This window comes from Oncorhynchus clarkii, unplaced genomic scaffold (genome assembly GCF_045791955.1).
Source record: "Oncorhynchus clarkii lewisi isolate Uvic-CL-2024 unplaced genomic scaffold, UVic_Ocla_1.0 unplaced_contig_11296_pilon_pilon, whole genome shotgun sequence".
In the NCBI taxonomy this organism is placed as follows: domain Eukaryota; kingdom Metazoa; phylum Chordata; class Actinopteri; order Salmoniformes; family Salmonidae; genus Oncorhynchus; species Oncorhynchus clarkii.
The window spans coordinates 1-15,000 of record NW_027259594.1 but is presented as its reverse complement, the minus strand read 5'-3'; the positions used below and the strand labels follow the sequence as shown (position 1 = coordinate 15,000).

At 47.3% G+C, this 15,000-nt stretch overlaps 1 protein-coding gene across 1 annotated transcript in view; it reads right to left on the bottom strand.

Moving 5' to 3' along the window:
* LOC139400341 (transcription elongation factor SPT6-like) overlaps positions 1-12,349 on the bottom strand; it is a gene marked incomplete at its 5' end in the record, with an annotated part of 16,120 nt that extends 3,771 nt beyond the window's left edge. Inside the window, 11 exons of the mRNA XM_071145309.1 lie at positions 321-508; positions 651-728; positions 4,802-4,914; positions 6,562-6,686; positions 9,078-9,191; positions 9,319-9,411; positions 9,839-9,984; positions 10,995-11,069; positions 11,122-11,191; positions 11,405-11,506; positions 12,207-12,349. Of these exons, the coding sequence (XP_071001410.1) occupies positions 321-508; positions 651-728; positions 4,802-4,914; positions 6,562-6,686; positions 9,078-9,191; positions 9,319-9,411; positions 9,839-9,984; positions 10,995-11,069; positions 11,122-11,191; positions 11,405-11,506; positions 12,207-12,349 (1,247 nt within the window). The remainder of the gene's footprint in view (positions 1-320; positions 509-650; positions 729-4,801; positions 4,915-6,561; positions 6,687-9,077; positions 9,192-9,318; positions 9,412-9,838; positions 9,985-10,994; positions 11,070-11,121; positions 11,192-11,404; positions 11,507-12,206) is intronic.
* Positions 12,350-15,000: the final 2,651 nt, after the last annotated feature.

The following is a 15,000-nucleotide window of genomic DNA, read 5'->3' as shown; positions in this document are numbered from 1 at the left end:
GAGAGAGAGGGACGGAGGGAGAGAGAGGGACGGAGGGAGAGAGAGGGACGGAGGGAGAGAGAGGGAAGGAAGTGGTTAAAACGAAGCACTATTTACACATTGTAGCCAACAGCAGCAGAGAAGGAACATTCTACACCTCATTATTCACTTCACATCTCTCCAATGTGACGAAGACCAACGATGGATCTTTCTGCCACAACAAGCTTCCTTAGTATCACCATGGTGGTTGCTACACACTGGCAGTGGATGAGGTTACCTTCATCTGACCCCAATACAAAACCATTGGACCATCGATAAAGCAATGCTAAAAATCCACTCACGTGATAGGCTGAGGAGCTGCCTCCCCCGCCCCCGCTGCTTCCCCCGGTGTAACCGTATTGGCTGGAGTTCCACTGGGCAGGCGTAGTGTTAGCGTTCTGGCCCTGCCCCTGCCCCGTCACCGCGGCGATGGCACTGAACATCTGAGAGGTCATGTTGCGTGGGAGAGCGCTGACCGCTCGCGTCAGGTCTGAAAGAGACGGAGAGAGAGAAGAAAGGTTGAACCCGAAAGTAGCATCAGACATCCAGTGGATATTTGACTGGATAAAATGCTTATCAACTTTAGGATTGATACATTTTGATGGGGATGAATGTGTGTGAGAGAGACTGACCTGCGATGTTGATGTTAGCTGGTGTAGCGTTGACAGAGGCAGGTGTCCGTGTTCGACTGCTACTGCTGGGGGTGATGCCTGAGGGAGACAAGGATACAGACATTGTAACCACAGGATAGGACAGTTGTCACCAACCGGTCGATCTTCAAGGCATTCCCAGTCGATCACCAAACATTTCTGTAGAAAATCCAACGTTAAAGGCTGTGATAAAGGCTTGCGCTCCTTCTTTTAAATTCATGTTGCGCTTTTGGCGAGAGGTGCACTTGATTTGAGAAGCCCTGCGCACCGGGTAAGCAAAGTTCCCATTTTGAACCATTTCAGTTGTCTGAAAAGTTAAACTGGGGGACTGGGAGATCTGTGGCTAAATCGAGTGCGCCTACTTGGGTGGCCAATCTGATATATCAAATCACAGTGCCTGAGGAGCTTCCACGACCCCAGGCCATAGCAAAGTTTGATACTTGCCCAACTTAGATGTAATAACTTGTAAAACCATGACCACAGAGAGACTGTCAAAGAATACAGCAAAGAGCTGCTTTTTTTAGGAGCGAGTTCACGTTTAAGTTTTTAATCAACACTATTACAAAACATTAAACAGCTTCTCAGTACTTCCACTGCTGCAGTGAATGAGTAGCCAAGTGTATTGATGGCCCGGCGCTTTTATTATTATTAGAAGCTCGTCATGGATACTTTAATACCGAGGAGTATTTCACTTTCTCTGGTCATTGGAACAACATGAATTTGTGCCTGACTAATGCAGATGCGGTGCGATTCGAGCCTCAACCACCAGGTGAACTGTGTTCCCCTTTCTGGTCAAGTCTAATCAGAGGAAAGGAGGGATACAGACCCTCTGCTGCTCTCTCCCTCCCTCCCTCCCTCCGTGGAGACTAATGCTGTGTTCCCCTTTCTGGTCAAGTCTAAACAGAGGAAAGGAGGGAGACAGACCCTCTGCTGCTCTCTCTCTCCCTCCCTCCGCGGAGACTAATGCTGTGTTCCCCTTTCTGGTCAAGTCTAATCAGAGGAAAGGAGGGAGACAGACCCTCTGCTGCTCTCTCTCTCTCTCTCTCCCTCCCTCCCTCCCTCCCTCCCTCCCTCCGCGGAGACTAATGCTGTGTTCCCCTTTCTGGTCAAGTCTAATCAGAGGAAAGGAGGGAGACAGACCCTCTGCTGCTCTCTCTCTCCCTCCCTCCCTCCGTGGAGACTAATGCTGTGTTCCCCTTTCTGGTCAAGTCTAATCAGAGGAAAGGAGGGAGACAGACCCTCTGCTGCTCTCTCTCTCTCCCACCCACCGCGGAGACTAATGCTGTGTTCCCCTTTCTGGTCAAGTCTAATCAGAGGAAAGGAGGGAGACAGACCCTCTGCTGCTCTCTCTCTCCCTCCCTCCCTCCCTCCGTGGAGACTAATGCTGTGTTCCCCTTTCTGGTCAAGTCTAAACAGAGGAAAGGAGGGAGGCAGACCCTCTGCTGCTCTCTCTCTCCCTCCCTCCCTCCGCGGAGACTAATGCTGTGTTCCCCTTTCTGGTCAAGTCTAATCAGAGGAAAGGAGGGAGACAGACCCTCTGCTGCTCTCTCTCTCTCTCTCTCCCTCCCTCCCTCCCTCCGCGGAGACTAATGCTGTGTTCCCCTTTCTGGTCAAGTCTAATCAGAGGAAAGGAGGGAGACAGACCCTCTGCTGCTCTCTCTCTCCCTCCCTCCCTCCGTGGAGACTAATGCTGTGTTCCCCTTTCTGGTCAAGTCTAAAAAGAGGAAAGGAGGGAGACAGACCCTCTGCTGCTCTCTCTCTCCCTCCCTCCGCGGAGACTAATGCTGTGTTCCCCTTTCTGGTCAAGTCTAATCAGAGGAAAGGAGGGAGACAGACCCTCTGCTGCTCTCTCTCTCCCTCCCTCCCTCCGTGGAGACTAATGCTGTGTTCCCCTTTCTGGTCAAGTCTAATCAGAGGAAAGGAGGGAGACAGACCCTCTGCTGCTCTCTCTCTCCCTCCCTCCGCGGAGACTAATGCTGTGTTCCCCTTTCTGGTCAAGTCTAATCAGAGGAAAGGAGGGAGACAGACCCTCTGCTGCTCTCTCTCTCCCTCCCTCCCTCCCTCCGCGGAGACTAATGCTGTATTCCCCTTTCTGGTCAAGTCTAATCAGAGGAAAGGAGGGAGACAGACCCTCTGCTGCTCTCTCTCTCCCTCCCTCCCTCCCTCCGCGGAGACTAATGCTGTATTCCCCTTTCTGGTCAAGTCTAATCAGAGGAAAGGAGGGAGACAGACCCTCTGCTGCTCTCTCCCTCCCTCCCTCCGTCCGCGGAGACTAATGCTGTGTTCCCCTTTCTGGTCAAGTCTAATCAGAGGAAAGGAGGGAGACAGACCCTCTGCTGCTCTCTCTCTCCCTCCCTCCGCGGAGACTAATGCTGTGTTCCCCTTTCTGGTCAAGTCTAATCAGAGGAAAGGAGGGAGACAGACCCTCTGCTGCTCTCTCTCTCCCTCCCTCCGCGGAGACTAATGCTGTGTTCCCCTTTCTGGTCAAGTCTAACCAGAGGAAAAGAAGGAGAGAGCAGACCCTCTGCTGCTCTCTCCCTCCCTCCACGGAGACTAATGCTGTGTTCCCCTTTCTGGTCAAGTCTAAACAGAGGAAAGGAGGGAGACAGACCCTCTGCTGCTCTCTCTCTCCCTCCCTCCGCGGAGACTAATGCTGTGTTCCCCTTTCTGGTCAAGTCTAACCAGAGGAAAAGAAGGACAGAGCAGACCCTCTGCTGCTCTCTCCCTCCCTCCACGGAGACTAATGCTGTGTTCCCCTTTCTGGTCAAGTCTAATCAGAGGAAAGGAAGGAGAGAGCAGGGACCGTGAGAGGCAGACCCTCTGCTGCTCTCTCCCTCCCTCCACGGAGACTAATGCTGTGTTCCCCTTTCTGGTCAAGTCTAATCAGAGGAAAGGAAGGAGAGAGCAGGGACCGTGAGAGGCAGACCCTCTGCTGCTCTCTCCCTCCCTCCCTCCGTGGAGACTAATGCTGTGTTCCCCTTTCTGGTCAAGTCTAAACAGAGGAAAGGAGGGAGACAGACCCTCTGCTGCTCTCTCTCTCCCTCCCTCAGCGGAGACTAATGCTGTGTTCCCCTTTCTGGTCAAGTCTAATCAGAGGAAAGGAAGGAGAGAGCAGGGACCGTGAGAGGCAGACCCTCTGCTGCTCTCTCCCTCCCTCTCTCCCTCCCTCCGCGGAGACTAATGCTGTGTTCCCCTTTCTGGTCAAGTCTAATCAGAGGAAAAGAAGGAGAGAGAGCAGGGACCGTGAGAGGCAGACCCTCTGCTGCTTTCTCCCTCCCTCCGCGGAGACTAATGCTGTGTTCCCCTTTCTGGTCAAGTCTAATCAGAGGAAAGGAAGGAGAGAGCAGGGACCGTGAGAGGCAGACCCTCTGCTGCTCTCTCCCTCCCTCCGCGGAGACTAATGCTGTGTTCAAAACAACTGGGAACGTAGAAATATCTGATATTCCAAGAAATATTTGACTTCCAAGACAAATGGGAACTCTGGGGGGGACAGCCATCCAACTTTCTGGAGCTCTCAACCTGAAGATCACTGATGTCATGATTTGACCTTTGTTTTGTTTTCAGAGTTCTCAGTTGTCTTGAAAGCACCACGACCATCAGATACAGGTACCATCAGATACAGGTACCATCAGATACAGGTACCATCAGATACAGGTACCATCAGATACAGGTACCATCAGATACAGGTACCATCAGATACAGGTACCATCAGTCCAGTAAAAAAAAATGAAAAAATGATTGACATGGTCCGCAGTGCCTCGCAAATGCTGCACCAACTGATCTATTTTCTTATCAAAGCTCGAGTTTTGATATATAATATGGTCTGAGAAGACCCATATTGTCAGGCCAGGCATATAGCCAATATTCTATGATAACGAACTACGCTTATCACTCAAACATCATTCCTACAAAACTGTTCATGTCACATGTTTTAAGTTATTATATGAGCGGTCGATCACGGCTTGCTTTTTGACTGCAAAAGTGATGTTGACTCAGAAAGGGTTGATGACCACTAGGAGATAAAAAAATAATACTTTTACAACCAATCTAATCAACATAGCACAACTATAGCAGTGGCACACAGGTCTAGAGAGATTGACAGGTGTTCTAGCCAATGGGCAGGCAGTATGTACCTGGTACCGGTTCCTGGAAGTGGTCTTTGAACCAGCGGAACAGTCCGTTAACGGTGGGGAACATCTGGGAGCGGTACCGGAAGCCGTCAGGAGAGATGGTCACATACTCAACACTGCAGACACAGAGGACATCTTCAAAACCAACCCATAACTCTACTACTCTGAGCTCTGTCATAATCACACACTCTAATTCCATTGTCAACACAATAATGCTGAACAATCCTTCTAGGATTTGTGTAGATGTTATTGTTACTCATTGTGTATTTATTCATTGGTGTTATTGTCTATTTTGCTCTGAATTGTTGGGAAAAGCACTGTTAGTCTACACCTGTTGTTTACAAAGCATGTGACAAATAACATTTATTTTGATTTCAGGCTGTGTGGAGAGACCCTAGTATTTCTATGGGAGAGATGAGGTCAGGGACACAATAGAAATAGAATGAACGGAACCTCCAACCCTGGCAATTTGACTGGTAAACTCATGGGTACACTCGCAATGGCTGCATGGTATTGTGTAGCAATAATTTCCATGGTAATGTAGAATATTCATTTAAATTATGTTAACTGATGTGGCTCATGCAATGGAATATATTTTTTTGTAAATCAAAGCAGATTGATGGATACATGTCCTGCTTTTACTTCCTGCTTTGCTCCTATGGGTACACTCAAAATGGCTGCCAGTCCACCCATTATGGCATCATTTACTTGAATGGAGACACCCCTTCTATTCATTCTATTTCTATGGTCGTCAACCACTCACCAAGGTGAGGGGTTAGTTAGCTGTAGTCATGGTAACTCACCATGGTTAGGGGTTAGTTTGCTGTAGTCATGTTAACTCACCATGGTTAGGGGTTAGTTAGCTGTAGTCATGGTAACTCAACATGGTTAGGGGTTAGTTAGCTGTAGTCATGGTAACTCACCATGGTTAGGGGTTAGTTTGCTGTAGTCATGGTAACTCACCATGGTTAGGGGTTAGTTTGCTGTAGTCATGGTAACTCACCATGGTTAGGGGTTAGTTTGCTGTAGTCATGGTAACTCACCATGGTTAGGGGTTAGTTTGCTGTAGTCATGGTAACTCACCATGGTTAGGGGTTAGTTTGCTTTAGTCATGGTAACTCACCATGGTTAGGGGTTAGTTTGCTGTAGTCATGGTAACTCACCATGGTTAGGGGTTAGTTTGCTTTAGTCATGGTAACTCACCATGGTTAGGGGTTAGTTTGCTGTAGTCATGGTAACTCACCGTGGTTAGGGGTTAGTTAGCTGTAGTCATGGTAACTCACCATGGTTAGGGGTTAGTTTGCTTTAGTCATGGTAACTCACCATGGTTAGGGGTTAGTTTGCTTTAGTCATGGTAACTCACCATGGTTAGGGGTTAGTTTGCTGTAGTCATGGTAACTCACCGTGGTTAGGGGTTAGTTAGCTGTAGTCATGGTAACTCACCGTGGTTAGGGGTTAGTTTGCTGTAGTCATGGTAACTCACCGTGGTTAGGGGTTAGTTTGCTGTAGTCATGGTAACTCACCGTGGTTAGGGGTTAGTTTGCTGTAGTCATGGTAACTCAACATGGTTAGGGGTTAGTTTGCTTTAGTCATGGTAACTCAACATGGTTAGGGGTTAGTTTGCTTTAGTCATGGTAACTCAACATGGTTAGGGGTTAGTTAGCTGTAGTGATGGTAATTCACCATGGTTAGGGGTTAGTTAGCTGTAGTCATGGTAACTCACCATGGTTAGGGGTTAGTTAGCTGTAGTCATGGTAACTCACCGTGGTTTGCCACGAGGCTGGTATCCCAGTATGAACTTCCCTGGCAGGTCTTTACAGGCTGAGACGAAGTAGGGTATGAACGTAGGCTTCTCCTTCTTAGACCTGATCAACAACTCCTCCATTTTCTACCAGACAGACAGGGACGGGGAGAGACAGGGTGATGAGGGGATGAATAGAAAGGAGATATGTAGCTCTATAAATAAAGAAAATAATAGAGACAAACTATGGTCACTGGAGAGATCAAACATGTTTTCTAAACAGGAAGGAGGTCATTTTCTTTGTAAAAACAAATATTCTGTCAGAGGCTTTTGAAGTGAATCAAAATAAACACTTCTGTAATAGTGTCACATTCTGTGGTTAAGACAACATCCCCCCATACTTTCCTATCCCTTCCATTATTCTCCCCCCTCCCCCGTACTTTCCTATCCCTTCCATTATTCTCCCCCCTCCCCCGTACTTTCCTATCCCCTCCATTATTCTCCCCCCTCCACCGTACTTTCCTATCCCCTCCATTATTCTCCCCCCTCCCCGTACTTTCCTATCCCCTCCATTATTCTCCCCCCTCCCCCGTACTTTCCTATCCCCTCCCCCATACTTTCCTATCCCCTCCATTATTCTCCCCCCTCCCCCGTACCTTCCTAACCCCTCCATTATTCTCCCCCCTCCCCCGTACTTCCCTATCCCTTCCATTATTCTCCCCCCTCCCCCGTACTTTCCTATCCCCTCCATTATTCTCCCCCCTCCCCCATACTTTCCTATCCACTCCATTATTCTCCCCCCTCCCCCGAACTTCCCTATCCCCTCCATTATTATCCCCCCTTCCCCGTACTTTCCTATCCACTCCATTATTCTCTCCCCTCCATTATTCTCCCCCCTCCTTCCCTATCCCCTCCATTATTCTCCCCCCTCCCCCGTACTTTCCTATACCCTCCATTATTCCCCCCCTCCCCCGTACTTTCCTATCCCCTCCATTATTCTCCCCCGTACTTTCCTATCCCCTCCATTATTTTCCCCCCTACCCCGTACTTTCCTATCCCCTCCATTATTCTCCCCCCTCCCCCGTACTTCCCTATCCCCTCCATTATTCTCCCCCCTCCTTTCCTATCCCCTCCATTATTCTCCCCCCTCCTTTCCTATCCCCTCCATTATTCTCCCCCATCCTTTCCTATCCCCTCCATTATTCTCCCCCATCCTTTCCTATCCCCTCCATTATTCTCCCCCCTCCTTTCCTATCCCCTCCATTATTCTCCCCCCGTACTTTCCTATCCCCTCCATTATTCTCCCCCGTACTTTCCTATCCCCTCCATTATTCTCCCCCCTGCCCCATACTTCCCTATCCCCTCCATTATTCTCCCCCTCCCCCGTACTTCCCTATCCCCTCCATTATTCTCCCCCCTCCCCCGTACTTTCCTATCCCCTCCATTATTTTCCCCCCTACCCCGTACTTTCCTATCCCCTCCATTATTCTCCCCCCTCCTTTCCTATCCCCTCCATTATTCTCCCCCTCCTTTCCTATCCCCTCCATTATTCTCCCCCTCCTTTCCTATCCCCTCCATTATTCTCCCCCATCCTTTCCTATCCCCTCCATTATTCTCCCCCCTCCTTTCCTATCCCCTCCATTATTCTCCCCCCTCCTTTCCTATCCCCTCCATTATTCTCCCCCGTACTTTCCTATCCCCTCCATTATTCTCCCCCGTACTTTCCTATCCCCTCCATTATTCTCCCCCCTGCCCCGTACTTCCCTATCCCCTCCATTATTCTCCCCCTCCCCCGTACTTTCCTATCCCCTCCATTATTCTCCCCCCTACCCTATACTTTCCTATCCCCTCCATTATTCTCCCCCCTCCCCCGTACTTCCCTATCCCCTCCATTATTATCCCCCCCGTACTTTCCTATCCCCTCCATTATTCTCCCCCCTCTCCCATACTTTCCTATCCCCTCCATTATTTTCCCCCCTCCCCCGTACTTTCCTATCCCCTCCATTATTCTCCCCCCGTACTTTCCTATCCCCTCCATTATTCTCCCCGTACTTTCCTATCCCCTCCATTATTCTCCCCCGTACTTTCCTATCCCCTCCATTATTCTCCCCCCTCCCCCGTACTTTCCTATCCCCTCCATTATTCTCCCCCGTACTTTCCTATCCCCTCCATTATTCTCCCCCCTCCCCGTACTTTCCTATCGTCTCCATTATTCTCCCCCCTCCCCCATACTTTCCTATAACCCTCCATTATTCTCCCCCGTACTTTCCTATCCCTCCATTATTCTCCCCCCTCCCCCGTACTTTCCTATCCCCTCCATTATTCTCCCCCCTCCCCCGTACTTTCCTATCCCCTCCATTATTCCCCCACCCCCATACCTTCCTATCCCCTCCATTATTCTCCCCCCATACTTTCATGTCCTCTCCATTATTCCCCCGTACTTTCCTGTCCCCTCCGTTATCCCCCCGTACTTTCCTGTCCTCTCCGTTATTCCCCCATACCTTCCTGTCCCCTCCATTATTCCCCCACATCCCGTACCTTCCTGTCCCCTCCGTTACAGTCCTGGAAGTACTTGTGTCCAAGCAGGTCACGAGCGAACGCTGCCATTGGCTGAATATAACGAGCTGTGATCTCATCAAGATCTTCAAACTCCTAGAGAGAGAAAGGGAGAGACGAGGGACAGAGAGAGAGAGGAGGGGGAGAGAGATTAGTTTGAGTTGTGGAACAGGCATGTGGACAACCCATCTCTCACACACACACACACACACGGTGTCCTCACCTCAGTGTTGATCCAGAGTGTGTGTCCCAGGCTGAAGGCGTTCTCCTTGCCCTCCTCTCTCACATCAACATGCTGGTAGATGCCGTCAGCTACCTACACATAACACGTCTGATTAGCATCTAACGACAAATTCATCCACCTGTCAGTCAACACACCGCGACATTAACGGTTCATTGAATGAGGGAATTATTTTATAAAGACGAACAGTATTTGGTTGTAATTGAAATGTTGCTGGTAGGCCAACCTCCCTCCAGGTGGTTTCCACGGGAGCTACTGGGCATGCAGGCTTTTGGTGCAGCCCTGCTCGGACACACAACATTATAAAGAAAATCTGCTGTTCCAACAGGACCTTGATAAGCTGACTGGTGTTTGAGCAGGGTTAGATCAAAAGCCTGCAGAGCCAGTAGCTCTCCAGATGGAGGGTCGACCTGTGTTTTATACAGTGTTTTATACAGTGTTTTATACAGTAGCCTATCAGGGCACTATTTTACGTCTCCCTGACCTATCACCCCCTCCATACCTTCCAGGTGACAGTAAGGTGGTTCTCTCCCTTGCTGCTGGGCCTGATAACAACATCTCCCTGGTCCATGGACTCCATCATCTTCTCAGCCTGCTTGAAGTTGATGTTGTGGAAGGATGGGTGGGCAATCACACGTTTTATATAGGCTGGAGAGAGAAGAGAGGGGGGCAAGAGGGTGAATGGAGGGAGAAGAGAGGGGGAAAGAGGGTGAATGGAGAGAGACGAGAGGGGGCAAGAGGGTGAATGGAGAGAGACGAGAGGGGGCAAGAGGGTGAATGGAGAGAGACGAGAGGGGGCAAGAGGGTGAATGGAGAGAGAAGAGAGGGGGCAAGAGGGTGAATGGAGAGAGAAGAGAGGGGGCAAGAGGGTGAATGGAGAGAGAAGAGAGGGGGCAAGAGGGTGAATGGAGAGAGAAGAGAGGGGGCAAGAGGGTGAATGGAGAGAGAAGAGGGGACAAGAGGGTGAATGGAGAGAGAAGAGGGAGGATGGGAAAGAAAAGGGGAGGAGAGAAAGAGGAGAGGAAAGTGAGAAACAGAAGAATAACTTTAAGAACATTGAAGTCTTGTTTTGTTCACAAAGTTTAATATAAACATATTTCAGCCCTGACCCTGACCCAGTGTACTAACTGCTTCTCTGTATAATACTGTTTACTAACTGCTTCTCTGTATAATACTGTTTACTGGCTGTTTACTAACTGGTTCTCTGTATAATACTGTTTACTGGCTGTTTACTAACTGGTTCTTTGTATAATACTGTTTACTGGCTGTTTACTAACTGCTTCTCTGTATAATACTGTTTACTGGCTGTTTACTAACTGCTTCTCTGTATAATACTGTTTACTGGCTGTTTACTAACTGGTTCTCTATAATGCTGTTTACTAACTGGTTCTCTGTATAATACTGTTTACTGGCTGTTTACTAACTGGTTCTCTGTATAATACTGTTTACAGGCTGTTTACTAACTGGTTCTCTGTATAATACTGTTTACTAACTGGTTCTCTGTATAATACTGTTTACTAACTGGTTCTCTGTATAATACTGTTTACTAACTGGTTCTCTGTATAATACTGTTTACTGGCTGTTTACTAACTGGTTCTCTGTATAATACTGTTTACTGGCTGTTTACTAACTAGTTCTCTATAATGGTGTTTACTAACTGGTTCTCTGCTGTTTTCTTCTTGCGTTCTTCCTCTGTCTTGGTGTCCTCTGTCTCCGTGTCGAAGTCGTAGTAACTGTCTTTAGGGAGCTTCCACTCGTTGTTTTTATCCATCAGGTCAGACGTACGACATGTCAGGTCCACGTTGAACTTCTCAATGTCAATCTTCATGATGCGACAGTGTACCGTCATACCCACCTGGGAGAGGAGGAGTTAGGTGAACACTTGTACAGGTACTGAAACAGCTGAACCAACTTCAGTCACCAACAGATCGAGCCCTGAAGAGAGAGAGAGCTAGAAGATGGGGAATCAAAGCCTTGGTGGGTGTGCTCTAAAGGACCAGAATGGTATGTGTCTGTGTTGGTTTGTGTGACAGTGAGACAGTGTGTATGGCAGGTCTGTGTGTCTCACCTTCACCCTCTCCTCAGGGTGTTTGACCACCTTGTCACTGAGGAACTTGGTGGGGATGAAGCCCTGGACACCGTTGTCCATCCGAGCCCTCACACCTATAGCCTGGCCAGGACACGAACCACTGTCAAAATGGTTCCACACCTAGCAGAGAGAGAGAGAGAGAGAGAGAGAGGGGGGAAAGAGAGAGAGATGGGAGAGGAATAGAGATGAGAGGAAGAGAGAGGAGAGGAAGAGAGAGGAGAGGAAGAGAGAGGAGAGGAAGAGAGAGGAGAGGAAGAGAGAGGAGAGGAAGAGAGAGGAGAGGAAGAGAGAGATGGGAGGAGAGGAGAAGGGAGGAGAGGAGAAGGGAGGAGAGGAGAAGGGAGGAGAGGAGAAGGGAGGAGAGGAGAGAAGGGAGGAGAGGAAGAGAGAGAAGGGCGGAGAGAAGGAAGGAGAGGAAGATGGGAGAGGAAGAGAGAGAGGAGAGGAAGAGAGAGAGGAGAGGAGAGGAGAGAGAGAGAGAAGGAGAGGAAGAGAGAGAGAGGAGAGGAAGAGAGAGAGAGGAGAGGAAGAGAGAGAGAGAGAGAGAGGAGAGAGAGAGGAGAGGAAGACAGAGAGGAGAGGAAGACAGAGAGGAGAGGAAGAGAGAGAGAGAGAGAGAGGAGAGGAAGAGAGAGAGGAGAGGAAGAGAAAGTTGGAGGAGAATGTAAAGGTAGGCAGAAAGAAAGAGCAAATAAATCATTTAGAAAGAAATAATCCATCATGTGGAGATATTAGAACACATCAGAGAGACGTCAGAGTCCTGGGGAACATGACTTCTCACCTCGCTGAGTTCAGGGAAGTTGTCCTGTTGACAGAAGGGGCACTGCCACAGCCCTGTAGCGTCGTTCCTAATGGCCTGGTCATAACTCTCCCCCTGGGGGCGCCGGTGAGCTATACCGGTCACAACACTGGTGATCAGCTTACCTGGAGACAGAGACGGGGCAACTGTAGAATCTGACAGAATCTGAGTGTGAATTAGGGTGGCTTTTATACCTACATAGAAGGTAAAGGTGTAGGTGTGTATACCTACATAGAAGGTAAAGGTGTAGGTGTGTATACCTACATAGAAGGTGTAGGTGTGTATACCTACATAGAAGGTAAAGGTGAGTATACCTACATAGAAGGTAAAGGTGTGTATACCTACATAGAAGGTAAAGGTGTGTATACCTACATAGAAGGTAAAGGTGTAGGTGTGTATACCTACATAGAAGGTAGAGGTGTAGGTGTGTATACCTACATACAAGGTAAAGGTGTAGGTGTGTATACCTACATAGAAGGTAAAGGTGTGTATACCTACATAGAAGGTAAAGATGTAGGTGTGTATACCTACACAGAAGGTAAAGGTGTAGGTGTGTATACCTACATAGAAGGTAAAGGTGTAGGTGTGTATACCTACATAGAAGGTAAAGGTGTAGGTGTGTATACCTACATAGAAGGTAAAGGTGAGTATACCTACATTAGAAGGTAAAGGTGTGTATACCTACATTAGAAGGTAAAGGTGTGTATACCTACATAGAAGGTAAAGGTGTGTATACCTACATAGAAGGTAAAGGTGTAGGTAAAGGTGAGTATACCTACATAGAAGGTAAAGGTGTAGGTGTGTATACCTACATAGAAGGTAGAGGTGTAGGTGTGTATACCTACATACAAGGTAAAGGTGTAGGTGTGTATACCTACATACAAGGTAAAGTGTGTATACCTACATAGAAGGTAAAGGCGTAGGTGTGTATACCTACATAGAAGGTAAAGGTGTGTTTACCTACATAGAAGGTAAAGGTGAGTATACCTACATAGAAGGTAAAGGTGTAGGTGTGTATACCTACATAGAAGGTAAAGGTGTAGGTGTGTATACCTACATAGAAGGTAAAGGTGTAGGTGTGTATACCTACATAGAAGGTAAAGTTGTGTATACCTACATAGAAGGTAAAGTTGTGTATACCTACATAGAAGGTAAAGTTGTGTATACCTACATAGAAGGTAAAGGTGTGTATACCTACATAGAAGGTAAAGGTGTAGGTGTGTATACCTACATAGAAGGTAAAGGTGAGTATACCTACATAGAAGGTAAAGGTGAGTATACCTACATAGAAGGTAAAGGTGAGTATACCTACATAGAAGGTAAAGGCGAGTATACCTACATAGAAGGTAAAGGTGAGTATACAGGTGTAGGTGTGTATACCTACATAGAAGGTAAAGGTGAGTATACCTACATAGAAGGTAAAGGTGTAGGTGTGTATACCTACATAGAAGGTAGAGGTGTAGGTGTGTATACCTACATAGAAGGTAGAGGTGTAGGTGTGTATACCTACATAGAAGGTAAAGGTGTAGGTGTGTATACCTACATAGAAGGTAAAGGTGTAGGTGTGTATACCTACATAGAAGGTAAAGGTGAGTATACCTACATAGAAGGTAAAGGTGTAGGTGTGTATACCTACATAGAAGGTAAAGAAAGGTGTGTATACCTACATAGAAGGTAGAGGTGTAGGTGTGTATACCTACATAGAAGGTAAAGGTGAGTATACCTACATAGAAGGTAAAGGTGTAGGTGTGTATACCTACATAGAAGGTAAAGGTGTAGGTGTGTATACCTACATAGAAGGTAAAGAAAGGTGTGTATACCTACATAGAAGGTAAAGGTGTAGGTGTGTATACCTACATAGAAGGTAAAGGTGTAGGTGTGTATACCTACATAGAAGGTAAAGGTGAGTATATCTACATAGAAGGTAAAGGTGTAGGTGTGTATACCTACATAGAAGGTAAAGGTGTAGGTGTGTATACCTATATAGAAGGTAAAGGTGTAGGTGTGTATACCTACATAGAAGGTAAAGGTGTAGGTGTGTATACCTACATAGAAGGTAAAGGTGTGTATACCTACATAGAAGGTAAAGGTGTGTATACCTACATAGAAGGTAAAGGTGTGTATACCTACATAGAAGGTAAAGGTGTGTATACCTACATAGAAGGTAAAGGTGTGTATACCTACATAGAAGGTAAAGGAGTAGGTGTGTATACCTACATAGAAGGTAAAGGTGTATACCTACATAGAAGTGGTGTATACCTACATATAGGTGTAATACCTACATAGGGTAAAGGTGTAGGTGTGTATACCTACATAGAAGGTAAAGGTGTGTATACCTACATAGAAGGTAAAGGTGTAGGTGTGTATACCTACATAGAAGGTAAAGGTGTAAGTGTGTATACCTATATAGAAGGTAAAGGTGAGTATACCTACATAGAAGGTAAAGGTGAGTATACCTACATAGAAGGTAAAGGTGAGTATACCTACATAGAAGGTAAAGGTGTAGGTGTGTATACCTACATAGAAGGTAAAGGTGTAGGTGTGTATACCTACATAGAAGGTAAAGGTGTAGGTGTGTATACCTACATAGAAGGTAAAGGTGTAGGTGTGTATACCTACATAGAAGGTAAAGGTGTAGGTGTGTATACCTACATATAAGGTAAAGGTGTAGGTGTGTATACCTACATAGAAGGTAAAGGTGTATGTGTGTATACCTACATATAGAAGGTAGAGGTGTGTAGGTGAGTATACCTACATAGAAGGTAAAGGTGAGTAT